This window comes from Amblyomma mixtum, chromosome 3, assembly GCF_055824585.1.
Source record: "Amblyomma mixtum isolate Tamu chromosome 3, ASM5582458v1, whole genome shotgun sequence".
Lineage (NCBI taxonomy): Eukaryota > Metazoa > Arthropoda > Arachnida > Ixodida > Ixodidae > Amblyomma > Amblyomma mixtum.
In genome coordinates this window covers 356,534,305-356,548,311 of record NC_143014.1, presented here as the reverse complement: position 1 = coordinate 356,548,311, position 14,007 = coordinate 356,534,305, and the positions used below count along the sequence as shown (strand labels likewise).

The window sequence follows — 14,007 nt, the reverse complement described above, 5'->3', positions numbered from 1 at the left end:
AGAAGGTGACCGCCGTTGGCGCTGAGGTGGCGGCGTCACACTGCGGTCAGATGCAGGTGATGAACTCCGCAAAGTGCTCGGACGGTACGGGTCCCAAGCGGACGTTGGGGGTCGCTGCTGCGCGGTGTGCAGTTGTCCGTAAGTAGGCGCCGGGGGTTGGCAGTCTTGAGAAGTCGGGAAACGACGGCGGCAATATCTAGCGATATGCCCTGCAATACCACACCGGTAGCACAAAGGTTGAGAGCGCCAGCGACCGCCATAAAAGTCCTGGCGAACAAAGTCGCGACGTTGGCCGGAGCCAGGATCTCGCTGCTGACGAACCACGTCTTCTGGGTAAGTGGGCCTCCTTTCCGTCGGCTGGTGGCCATAACGTTGGGCAATGTTCCGAACTTCCATGGGCAAAGTGCCGTTAGGTTGAGCCCACGGAGTCGACAGGGCGGCAACATCGTCCTCCGGTGCAGAACTGTGCCGCGGATATTCTGTGCGGCAGAAGGTGTCCCGGGATCTTGACAATTCCTCGCGCACAATCTCTCGAATCATATCAGCCATAGAATTTGGAGGACAGGCTTCAACACTGGCTATAGAGGTGACATTGGCCAATCTTCCGAATTTAGGGGTGATTCGACGCAGCTTAAGAGCTTCAAATGTTCTGCAATGTTTGATAACGTCAGCGGTGGTGCTCAGGCTCTCTTTACTAATCAGGAAATTGTAAACATCTTCCGCAATTCCTTTTAGAAGGTGGCCGACTTTATCTTCTTCAAGCATACTGGAGTTAACTAGCTTGCATAACTTTAAGATGGCTTCGATGTATGCCGTGCAAGTTTCTCCGGGTACTTGCGCGCGGTGAAGCAATGTCTGTTCCGCACGCTTCTTCTTAGCCGATTCATCCCCAAAATTTTTCTTGACCTCGGTCGTAAATGTAGCCCATGAACTCAGTGTATCCTCATGATTGTCGAACCAGTCAAGGGCCGTGGCGGCAAGGAAAAACACTACGTTAGCCAGTTTAGTAGCAGCGTTCCAGCGATTGTATTTGCTCACCCGCTCGTAGTGTTTCAGCCACTCGTCAACATCCTCTTCAGGTTTACCAAAAAATGTGCGGGGCTCTCGATAATGTGGCCAGTTGTTCGCTGTGGATATCCCGGGTTGCTCGGCATTGTCGTCTCCAGGCATGTCCGATGGCAGTGGTGGGAAGCCTGCGAGTCTACGGCTCCTTCGGCAGATGGAATGCTCCGTGGTCGGTACCCCGCACCTCCACCAAACTGTTACGTGCTTAGCACGCACGGGGGTTTATTCACAGAGGGGATCGGTCGGAGCAGGATGGAAGCAGGCAGCCTACCAGCGTCCCTCAGCTCTTTTTCTTCCTTTCTCCCTGCTGGTCAGTCCTTCATCTTCTGCTTCTTCCGTCGAGATTCTGTGGAAGCACGTGACAATATATATATATATATATATATATATATATATATATATATATATATATATATATATATATATGTAGTAAGAACGTAGACCAACGTGCCAACGTTTGAAACGCTTGAAACATTTTATTCACGTTTCGACCGTGGAACGGCCTGAGGCATTCTGACGAAGACCGTTCCAAGGTCGAAACGTCAATAAATTGTTTCAAGCGTTTCAAACGTTGGTTTACGTTCTTACTACTACATACCGGGCCAAGATTGCCCCTTTTTTTGCTGGATTATATATATATATATATATATAGAGAGAGAGAGAGAGGTTGCGAGAGCATGAAGTACCCGACTGCTTAGAGGAGTATATGGCAAAGTATACGATTCGTTAAAGGAAAGTTTTTTTTTTTTGACTCAACGTTTCGATCGGAAGGTAGATCGTTTCAAGGGTGATTTTTCGTCGCTGGTGTTTCCCCTTTTATAGGGGTTCGACACAGAACAGGTGAGCGAGAAAGAGAAATAAGTGGAGAGAAGCAAAAAATATACAAGTAAAAAACAAAGAAATAAGCATGCGTAAGAAAATTGGAGAGGGAGCCGGAAGTGAAAATGTAGAGTGCGCAGAAAATGTGAGGAAAAAGGAAATACAATATCGAGATGCGGTCTCTGTTTCGTTAACCACCGCATGCTTGCTTATTGACAGGCGTATAGAGCTGAGCTGAGATGGTCGACAGATTACGTGGCGGTGCAGCAACCTTCGCGGCAAAATGCGGGAACGTCGCTTCTCCTGGCCGTGAGGGCAGGTGGAAAAATAATCTTGAACCAACAACAGAGGGAATGAAGCCGAAGTTTTTGCTGGGCTTGTTGGTCGATTGTGACATAAGTAAAACTGCGCAAAAGAAGGAGCCCGAAGACGAAACGAAGAAGGCACAACTGCAACTGCAGACCGCACGGTTACAGGCAGCTTTTCCGCAGACAGTGATATCGGCCGTGACTGAAGCTTTGCTTCAGAAAGTTAAAGGCAAGAAAAGAAACGTTACTCAGGAAAGCAACAGGAGCGTGAGAGCAGCCGTTGTCCCGTATTTCCACTGGGTAGCACGTAATATGAAAAAGGTTTCCAATAAATATAAGATTTCCGTAGTGTTTTCTGCCCCTTGGAAGTTAGCTACGTTGTGTCATAGGATTAATAACGGGAAACCAAGCGGTGATTTACCAGATCAAGCTTACATGCGAAAAAGTTTATATTGGACAAACCGGAAGGTGCTTGAACGAACGTTTAAGGGAACACGAGCGCTCACTTGAAAAAGGCACTGGATCTAATCTAGCACTTCATTGCAAAGAATGTAAATGCATGCCTCGTTTACGCGAAACTGTTCTTCTTGATAGAAGTACAGACAACGTAGCCTGGGAGAGCTGAAGGAAGCCTTCTTTATAAAAAGAAATGGCTGGTAGTGTGTCAGTGACGCGTCAAAATCATTGTATGGGAGCGAACCTGCCTTTTTGGAAACACATTGCTAAATTTTTATTTTTGACTACGCGTGTTTGAATCATTGAGTGTCACTGTTTCATCGTTGTTATTGTTAAGGTGTGTGCACTTTTTTTTTAGCCACACGTCGTCAGATTCAGTCGGTTTATATTCTTTCCACGATTTCATTTTTCAGTTTTTTTCGCTTTTACCCTTGTTACCAGCTAATGATGTTTTATCGATTTTTACTGCCCTTTACACCATGTGGCATTAACTGTTTTTAGTCATCAAGTGTATTTTTTTCATTTTGTTTCCATTACTTCAAAGATTAAGTCGACTTTTAGATTCATCCTGCTGATATGTTTTTTATTGCTTCTATTGCTCTTTACACTATGTGACATTGACTGCATCTGATTACCTTTGCCAAAGCTTTCCTATATATTGTGCGAGTTTTTCTCAATAAAATTCAGTTGCCAGATCAGCGCTCTTTCCTGTCCCTTCTTCGTTTCGTCTTCGGGCTTCTTCTTTCGCGCAGTTTCACTTATGTCGGAACAGAGGGAGCAAGAAAAAAAACCTGAAAAAACCTTAAAGCATTGCTTTTTCTCCGCATTCGGCAATAGTGCACCTACCGCTGGTTTAGCTGCTGCCGCTGGAATATGAGAGAAAAGAGGGGGGGGAGAAAGGGGGGACGAAAGGGAGGTGCCCGACGAAATGTTACCAGCATAAAAAATGTAAGCTTACAGAGCAGTCAAAGTAGGCATTTAAAAAAAATCTATCGCATTCGCGGGACCAGAAGATGAGCCAAACCGGGATGTAAGCAACGACACAAATGTGGCATGCAAAAAGGGGCATGTCGTCAGACGACGCAGCCAGTGGTGCTTTGTGTATTTTCGTAGGCCTATGATCTCGGAAGAAAGGTGAGGGTACCGTGGCTTTCTTCAATGCCCCTTTGCACAGTGTTAAATTTAAAAATAATATATGATTCTCGTTCTTCGCGCTAACGAGTGTTTTCCTCGCGCTAACGAGTCTCAAACTCGTGGCCTTTCTCGAGCAGGTGCTTCGAAAGAGAGGCTGGGGAGGGATTGAGTATGTGAGCTGTGGTTATTAAACCTGAATCGGAAGGAATTGTCTGTTTGGCCTATACACTGTGTCGCCACACTCGAGCATGTAAACAACGTTGCTGGAATCGCAATTTAAGCCTTCCCTGGTAGAATATTTGAAATTTGAATGGGTGCTTTTTTTAGTGAGTGCCGTGGTTTCCATGTGTTTGCAGACTTGGCATCGGTTTTTTCCGCATGATGTGCAATCCACAGCTCTCCGTTTATTGACTGTCGAATGGACAACATCGCTTTGTAATTTTGTTTGGTTTTATATATGTTACCTGGAGGACAGTTGAGAAAGTTTTGGAAAGCCGGTCACTCTATTCAATGATACTGAAGAGTTTATTTAGGATTTTGTTAATGTTCGGGAAGTTGCTTGTGAAGGTTAGTATGAGATTACAGTGCTGTGATGTTGGCTGAGATTCCTCGCTGACGTGATTATGATTAGTTGCTTCCTCCTTTTTGAGGGCATCGTTGATTATAGAGGACGGGTAATGTTTCTTTACAATTTTCCACATGCAATCAGCATTGTGGTGAAAATCTTCCGATCGTGAGCAAATTCGTTTGAACCTGATGGCCTGTAAGTATGGAATTGAAGTTTTAGAACCTGATGGCCTGTAAGTATGGGTTTGAAGTTTTAGATTGGCGTGGATGGCAGCTGTGGAAATGAAGATGCTGTTGTCTGTCTGAGGGTTTTATTACTGTACTTCCTTCAACTCGAACCAAAAGATCCAAGAAGTAATTTTTAATGCATGATTAGGTGATTCAAAGAGATATTAGAATGTATTTTGTTGAATGAGGTGATAAATGGATGAGTTTGTTCTCGGTTTCTGTCCAAACTATAAATATGTCATCCAAAAAGCGTTTCTAAAAAGCTGGTTTGGTTGGATATGATGAGAAAAAGTCTGATTCAATTTTGTTCATAAATATGTAAGCCTTGAAGAGCTGGGGAAAGGAATTTTCCGACGTCATGGCCGCCTGTTCAAAGGACTTCAACATCCCCCTCTTACCCCTCTGTCTAGGTTATTTGTGTTTCCCTCGATATATACTATATATTTCCTGTGTGCTCCTTCTGAACACCTGCCTCCACGTTTGGGGCATCGCCGTTTCAAGTTATCATCAATTCTCTACCCCCCCCCCCCATACTGTTTGCACTGGTGCGTTAAGGCTGTACCTCGCGCGCGCTTTAATAGCTGCGTTTCGAATACTGTAATACACTCGATAACGGCAGGTCCTCCTAACAAAACGTCGTTAATTAAATCGTGTTATGTTTCTCAATTTTTGGTTTTTTCTTATATATATATACAGCGTGCAGTTTTTAACGATTTATAGATGTCTTTTTTTAAAGCTGTTAGAGATACGTTGGTGCGTGTGCGCAGGTGGATTCTACAGCAATGTGATCATCATGTACGTGATAGAGCTGAATAATTAGAAATTAGCTAGAATTTATGAATTTTTTACGTTAGATTTTAGGTGAAAAGGTTATATTGCGAACTTAAAGGCAGTATATGTAAAGGTTGTTTCACGTAACTTGAACCACGTATTTAAAAAAGCGGAGCGGAGCTGAATGAAACCGACGACATATTATTTCCCGTCGTTTGGTGCTCTTCGGGGTATTTTTTTTAATTCCGCTTAATTAGAATAGTTAAGCAAATTTTTAAATATAATTGGCGTTTGTCGGTCAGTATACATCCTAATTTTGCATTGGCATTCTTTGGGCTATTTCCGAATTGAGCACATCTGAGCTGGGTTTGTGAAGTTGGCAGTGGGTTGACCGATGACGTCCAAGGACGTCCTTAGATTCCAGCCATGTAGAAGCACTGCCAGAGAAAGTCTAGTTGTACTGTTAGAAGTGGCTCTTTAGATTATCAAGTACTCTGTGATAGTGCCCTTCACTGTGTGCTGATCCAATATGGCCTACTGAATGCATGACTCGAGGACGTGGTTACACCTTTTGAGCCTGGTCATTTGTTTGGGGGTGGTACACAGCGGAAAAGCTGTGCTTTATTCCTCTGTCTTGAAGAAAAGACTCAAATTCTCGGAATATAAACTGCGGCCCGTAATCTGAGGCCATTTCAAACTGACTGGCCCTCACGTGCAAATATTGACAGGAGGAAGACCGCCACAGTACGGAAGAACCCATCCCTGCGCAAAGCAACTTCTGGCCATTTGGAACTCCAATCAATTACTGGTATAACAAAGCAACGTTATGCTGATGCATGCTCAAATTGGCCTACAATCTGGATTGCTGTCTTTCTCTACGGCCTATCTGGAAGAAGCACTGGCTGCTGTGGATGGCGATAGTCCTTGACGCTTTTTTCTACAGTTGGACAGATTGTGCACTTGCGGATAGCAGTCTCAACTTGTTTGAGCGGGCCTGACCACCATTACTTTTCTCGAAGACGTCTCTTGGTCTTCACGATTCCCTGACGCGATTCATGGGCCGGCTGCACTAACGTAGCTCTGGTTTGGTGGAACCACCACTCGTTCCGTGCGCATAAGCCGGCAATCTTCTACTGACAGTTCCTCACGGACTTCGTTCCTAGTGAGGACTCAGTTCAGCTGTGAACCTTTTCTTGGCTAGCCATGATGTTTGAAAAAATGAGCGACAACTTGCAGCTTGAATTTCGTGGCTGTAGCAAATCAGATGTCATTAATGTGAACTGAAGATGCTACTAGAGACACCATTTCCTTTTAAACTTGAAGGCCATTTTCGGCGTCTGGGATAGGTAGCCTGGACAAGCAGTCCAAAGCGGCCGCTCTCCAGTGCTTTTTGTGGAAAGCAAAGATCCTAGAGCCAGGTGATCCATTACTAAAGTGAGCGATCGACACCAGACACAACTGTCCCTTTTCTCACACGCCCACAGGCAGGCAAAGGACTCACGCTCTCTCACTGAGTGTTTCCGCTCAGTTTCTACCAGTGCTTTGGATGCGAATGCAATGGTCTGAATGTGTGGTCCGTCAGTTTCTATCTGTACTGCACCCAGGCCGTACGCAGATACAGCCGTGGCCACTCTAGCGGGGAGCACTGGGTCGATGTTAGATGCTTGTTCGAAGCTTGTTCGATGCTGGAAGCTTTTTTACTCTTGTCAAGCTCTTTTCGGCAGCGGCATCCCATTTAAAATGAACTTCTTCCGAAGCAGCCCGCGCATAGGTTCTACCTCTTCAGCCAGGGGAGGGATAAACGTAGCATAATACTCGACAAGACCCAAGAGCGAATTCTCCATGCTTGCGTCTGGGGGGTGCCAGCGTGAACAATAGCGTTAACTTTAGCTTGAAGAGGAAATATTCTATGCGTAGTGACACGATGGTTCAGGAACATTAGCTGAGACACACTGAAGATCCATTTTGCACAGAGCTTCAGTCCAGCTTCAGAGAGGCACAGGAGAACCTGCTCCAAGTTCCTGAAGTACTCCGAGTCCTGCCCAAGATGATGATGTAGTTTCGATAGCAGGGGACCTCCTTGCAACCCTTCAGACCTCTGTCATGAAATGCTGAAATCCAGCAGTAGCAGATGCCAGTCCAAAGCACACCCTTCTGAAAAGAAAAATGCGATCGTGCATAATGAGTGCAGTGAGGTCTCTGCTGTCCGGGTGAAATAGGACCTGGTAACAGCCAGAGGCCGAATCAAACTCCGAGAAGTAGCGTGCTCTACTCAGCGAGTGTAGCATGAGGCAGGGAAAAGCTCTACAGTAGCTTTGCAGGGCTCTCTGAAGTAAACACAGGGGCAGATGCTGTCGTCTTTCTTGCGTACTACAACGATAGGCGACGTCAATGCAGATGATTGAACTCTTTCGATGACATCGTCAGGAAGAAAGTGTTGAAGGTTGCTGCTACATGGCTTGCGCAGAGAAACTGGCAAACTTCTGAGCTTCTTCACAACTGGAGGAACTGAATACTTCATATTGGCCTCTTGTTCGACGCCCTTGGTCAACCCAAGGCCTGGTGAGCTGGCATACCGAACCGAGGTAGCTTACCGAACTTTCGAGGACTTGCGGGCACCTCATATCCGCTGCTAGGAAGGGTTTTGTGCGCTTGTAAATTTGTAACCTTTGTAGCTGCTTTTCGGCTGAAGGCTTCTGAATCTTCTTCTACAGCCGTGTGCAGGACAGGTAGCTGTGTGCCCACAATATGTAGTCCTAAAGCTTGCGCAGCTTTTAGACCAAGAAGTGCGACATGAATCGCTATCACCCTCGTTTCTTCCTTGAACGAGACGCTAGCTTTCGCCTGGCCCAACTGGAACCTTCCTGTGTGCAATGTCGAAGAACGTAGGTCTACAGCTGGTCAGGTGTCTTCGGATACGCTTCGGAATTCTTGCTCCTCCATGACTGACACAGCTGATCGGATGTCGACCAAGAACTTTACAATGCGCGGTTGTGAAGTGGAGATAACTGGCGCCACTGTCACATCAATGTAGAAACCCATGCACTTGTCACCGTTAACAATAAGGATGCTGTTGACACCTGGTGCATCTTGTTCAGGAACTGCTTCGCGAACCTGAACCGGGCGTCGTCCTTGTGCGCTTGCGGGAGCTACGGCATACTTGCATGAATTGGCCGCGGCGGCCCCATGGGAAGCAGGTTTTGGCGAGAGCGGTGCATACGAACAGCTCGCACCTTGCTGTGCCGCAATTGCCACTGGCGTTCGGATTTATGCTCTACGGAACAACGGTGGTGGTCGTTTCTGAAGTAGCGGCCAGCATGACGAGATCGCCCAAAGCAGGGCCTGCTCTGGCTAAAGGGACATGCACCGTTTTTGCTGAAACGGCGGCAATCTGCCGTGTTCCGCCCGACTGCATAACGCTGGCGTGGCTGTTGCTGAACGACGCGTTAAACGGGGTTAGCAAAGGCTTCTGACCCGAGCTGAGCTCTCTTACGAAGTAGCGCAATCTGAACTGCATGGTCGAACGTCAGCGTGGCGCCTTCCAAGAGCAGCCGTTCTCGTCAATGTGGAGATGCGACGCCAGTGAATGAACTGCTCGCACGTGTTTTTGTTGACTTGGCTGCCTAAATTGCAAGAGACTGCCAGTTCTCGAAGCGCGAGAACGACGTCACGGATAGAGTCACAATGTAGCTGACGAAGCTCGCTGCAGGGGTCATTCTCGCCGAATTTTGTGTGTGTCGGCGAAATGTTGTCAGAGCACGGGCTATGGTGTATTCATGTTGAGGAAGCGGTACTATGGCCACTTGCTTGGAGTCCATGGCATGATGGTTTGGTTGAGTTGCTGCAGCAGTTTTGTTCGGCAGTAACTGGAGCGTCGCTGGCAGTGAGAGCGCATCAAAATTGCATGGTCTTTCCGCGCCCAAGCAGTGCAGGAAAAGCGCTCGATAGCGGGGCGCAGGAATCTCGGCAACCCCTGTTTCCCTTGGACTCCACATTATCTTATTTAATTTACCTTTATATTCAAGGTGTTCTGTTACCCAGGTGCACTTTCAGTGGCACATGTTTGCATTGTTGAGCCCTGACAGTTAGCCGCACGAATTCGAGCTGTGTGCTCCAATTCGCAAGGACATAAGTCTATCTTGTCTAATCTTGTCGCGCTCTTGCGAATTTATTACAACGCTCTCAAATATTGCGTAACCGCGCATACGGGACCCAAAGTTTCCTTACGAAGCGAACGCCAGTTTGATGTGAGAGGGGAACGGCAATAGCGGGACGCTGTGAAAAATCTTAAAACGAACGCCACTTTTTAGTGCAGGCACGCCCTTAACGGCTGCACCCACACATTTTCTGCGCACTGCTTTTCGTGCATGACAATGTGCGCTGAGCATTCTGTATACCCCGTGGCGCATCCTCGCATAGGCAGGGGTAGTATAAATGGAATATGTGCGCGGAGGGTAATCTTTTGGTATAGGGTGGGTATTGGTGTGATAAGATATAGCTGTCTCGTAGAGTACAAAAAAGTTCAACGAGCACGGTCACCACCAGCAGCGAAAAACTAGCGTAGGCCGGCGTGTCGTCTGCAGGCGTTCGCCTCTCCGTGCGGCGCCACGCTGCGTTGCGGACGCACAGCCGGCGGCATTTCCGCATTACACTGGCAATGTGTCGTACACACCCCATAGCTGTGCGGCAGTCGAGTCTGCAGTGTACTCTTTACACCATGCCATGACCGGCGGATCGCGCTGCTTAGAGTGGAACGACGTCGAAATGTAGACACAGCGCGAGGAGGAGGCTGCGGAAGCGAGGGAAGCGACTCGAGCAACTGCAACCCGAGGCCAACACGAACAAGCGAAAAACAGAAGACTTGCCGCTCCTACGTTGAACGCAGTCAACGATAAAATGATTTTTTTTTCACCCTGATTCCAGCGTACAAAAAGCTGAAATGGTATAAATAATAGACACACACAAAAATGCCAACATTTACAAATGCGTTGACGGTAACGTCTTTAGAGCTGAACAAATAGTTCTCTGATTACGGGCTTTTATTTATGTGCAGTAGAAATGTCCCTCATTCGCTTTCATGTTTCATTTTTTGATCGCGTTCAAACAACCGGGACTTTCTCCAGTCTACAGCTGATTGTTGTGGCGTTATCAGCGAAAACTTCGAGAGCAAGCATGTTAACAAATAAAGGTGAAGAGCCTCATCATCGTCATCATTCTGACTACGCCCACTGCAGCACAAAGGCTTCTCCCATGTCTCTCCAATTAACCCTGGACTTTACCGGCTGCGGCCTCCGTATCCCCGCAAATTTCTCAATCTCATCCGCCCAGCTAACTTTCTGCAACCCCCTGCTATGCTTGCTTTCTTGTGGAATCGGCTCCGTTATTGTTAAAGACCAGCGGTTACCTGGCCTCTGCATTACATGCATTGCCCAAGCCCAATTCTTCCTCTTGATTTCGACTTGGATATCATTAACCCTTGTTTGTTCTCTCACCCACTCTGCCCGCTTCCGGTCTCTTAAGGTTACACCTATAATTTTTAAGGCGAAAGCCTTTAATGCCTCATACTGTCGTTAACAAACGCGTCGGCAGCCGTGTCGACAGACGCGTTGGCAGAAGTGTCGACAGACGCGTCGGCAGCCGTGTCGACAGACGCGTCGGCAGCCGTGTCGACAGATGCGTCGGCAGATTTGTCCGCCTTTCGGCGTCACTGCTTAAAAGGCTCAAGGTTCCAGCATGAATAAAGGCGCATCTAGTGAATGCATGGGCTTCATAAATAAAATAAAAGGTGTAAATTCAAGAAAAGGAAAATAAAAAATAAGAAAATAAACAAAAATAAAAACACAATAAAATAAGACGCGAAAATAAAAATAAAAACAATAAATTTAATAAAAGGAGCAAACGTAAATAAAAACAAAATATGAAAAATAAAAAGTAAATAAAAACAAACAGTGGCCAGGAAACGCTTTCGCCTTGCAGCACTTTAGAGAGCCAAAGTGCCCCCTTGATATTGTTTCCATAGCTCGCTGCGTTGTCCTTTACTTAGCCTCCACGTTTCTGCCCCGTAGGAGAGTACCGGTAAGGTGCAGCATTTGTATACTTTTTCTCTTGGGGGATATTGGTAAACTACCATTCATGATCTCAGAGAACCTGCCTTATGCGGTCAACCCTATTCTCATTCTTCTAGTTATTTCCGTCTCATGATCCGCATCAGCGGCCACTACCCGCCCTAAGTAGACGTATTCGCTTACGGCTTCCAGCACCTCGCTACGAATTGAGAACTGCTGTTCCCTTGCAAGACTGCTGACCATTGCTTTGGTTTCCTGCATGCTAATTTTAAGGTCTACCGTTTTGCTCTTTCTGTCTTGCATTGATCATGTTTTGCAGCTCATCTCCTTATTGACTTAGCAAGGCAATGTCATCAGCGAATCGTAAATTAATCAGGTGTTCTGCACAGTGCGCTTCATCTCGAGATGAAGAGCACTGCGCGCATATTCTCTGGCGCGAGCCCTTTGCGAAGCCACAAATAGTTTTCTTTACAAGTGTATCGCGCTACACCAAACACAAGGTAGCCATAAATTCGGCGAAAAATACGGAGCACGTGGAGACTTTAGCGCGACCGATCGGGAAACATTGCCTTTTAAGGACATTCCTGAAAGCCTCTTCGTATTCTACTCGTGGTACTCAGCTCTAAGACCTGAAAGCTCAATTTAGCGAGAATGTTAGCAGAACGCAGGTACTGCTGCTAACTCGAATATTAATCGCGGAACTTATATTTTCTGAAGCATGTTTCTGTAGCCTAAATATAAATGTTTATTTTTTTTGCGGAACAAACCATCTCAAAGAGTGGAATGAGTGCCAATTAAAGCACATCAAATGGGCTTACCTTCTGTCACTGAACTAGAAAACGTCCAATTTTACGTACTGTGCTGAAAACAGAGTTCGTGTTTGAAAGTATCAAATTTTCGCGTTTAAATTGCTACCTGCTCTTAAAAATGGTTAATGACAAAAACGTTGATCGCATGTCCTATGTCTGTGAAGTAGGAAGCCCGTTGTCAATGTTGTGAATTTCAGGGAATCATAATCGGTCCTTGGGCTCCAAAAGCCGTGGACTGCGGTGTCTGCGTGCTGTCTGCACTCTTGGCTCTAATGCTGCCAGAAACCTACAAGCTGACACTTCCTGACACAGTGGATGACGTGAAGAGGAGAAGGTATGTGAACGCGCACACAAGATTTCATTCCAATCATTTCAGTGCGCTTTCTTATCCCTGCCTAGTTCCCTTTCGAGCACACTGTACACGAAGATAGTACTGCCTTGCTTGTTGTTCGTTAAAGAAATTGCCGGTAAATAATCTTAGCTCAGCACAGGCGGTACGGTGCGAGTTTCAAAAAAAGGTTAGCTTTTTTTCTTTCCTCACGCTGGACCATCGCTCAATACGTAGATTTCAATGTTGAATAGCTATCAAGAAGAACAATTATGAAAGTGTAAAATGCAATTTTCAGCATTTCTCACAGGAGCTAAAAAATGGCAGCATGTAATGAAGTTCTGGAAATAAATAAAGTGTTAACCTCTTCGCTGCAGTGTTTCAGGCCATCAACTGAAGTCAACATGGGATGTATTGACGAAACTTTAACAGAATGTCTAGGAAAGCGCTATCATAGTCATTTTGTAGTCATTCACTGTAAAACCTCTGCTGCTTCGATATGTGATTTCAGAGGTCAAAAATCTAGCCGCTCAATTTGTTTTCTGAGAAATTAACACGCACCCTTTTCGTACAGCATCAAGAGGGACACGAACATCCCATCAGACGTCACGCAGAACCCGGACGAAGAGTTCCCTTGTATGAAAGAAAACGAAGAACCAGTGATGAAAGCTCATTAGAAGGAGAATGAAAGTAGTGATGACTGGACGCAGTTGTGTTACCCAAATAAGCGTTGGCTTTTGCTGCGGCAGCATAAGATTCGACACTGCAAAACAACCGCCATGCAAGCTGCTGAGGCTGGCGCAACTGCGTCAGCGTAAGCAAAGAGGCTGCCGCTACGTCATCACCGTCTCGTTATTGCTGGTTACGTTCCACGGCTAAACTTAATGAAAATACTTTCTCTTGTCCTTGCACGTTTAGCCTGTGGTGCCTCTGAAATTTAAGCAATAAATAATTGATTATAGGAGGTATATATATTTATAGCAACCGCGTGATATAAAATGGCTGTGGCTTAGCTTTGTTAAGCCCGGTAATTGCGAAAGCAATATCCGTAGTTACGCCATGGTTCAGCTAGTGGTGTAGCTGGTAGTGGTGCTTGTGGTTAGACTTGTAGTGATGCATCGGTTATTCAATGCAATCCAATCCAATCTATTCCATTCCAATCCAATCCAATCGAATAGTACGCCGCGCGCGGCGGGCGCAGGAGTTAGGCCGCAGCTACCCAGCGCGGCCTCACCTCGCGACGGCTCAAGTTGGAGCCCTGCTCTTGCAGCTGTGGCGTCACACCGCTAGGCGCGCCGCGCGCGGCGGGCGCAGGAGTTAGGCAGCAGCTACCAAGCGCGGCCTCGCCTCGCGACAGCACAGGTTGGGCCCCTGGTTTTTGCGGCAGATGGTACGGCGTCATAGCAGAGGTCAAGCTAAAGGCCAATGGTAGCTACCGCGGCCTCGCCACGCGAGGA

The 14,007-nt window shown here is 46.5% G+C and overlaps 1 protein-coding gene across 1 annotated transcript in view; it reads left to right on the top strand.

Moving 5' to 3' along the window:
- LOC149356428 (organic cation transporter protein-like) overlaps positions 1-13,514 on the top strand; it is a 99,815-nt gene extending 86,301 nt beyond the window's left edge. The window contains exons 11-12 of the mRNA XM_089584183.1: positions 12,420-12,556; positions 13,125-13,514. Coding sequence (XP_089440309.1) covers positions 12,420-12,556; positions 13,125-13,227 — 240 coding nt within the window. The 3' untranslated portion in view covers positions 13,228-13,514. The remainder of the gene's footprint in view (positions 1-12,419; positions 12,557-13,124) is intronic.
- The last annotated feature ends 493 nt before the right edge of the window (positions 13,515-14,007 follow it).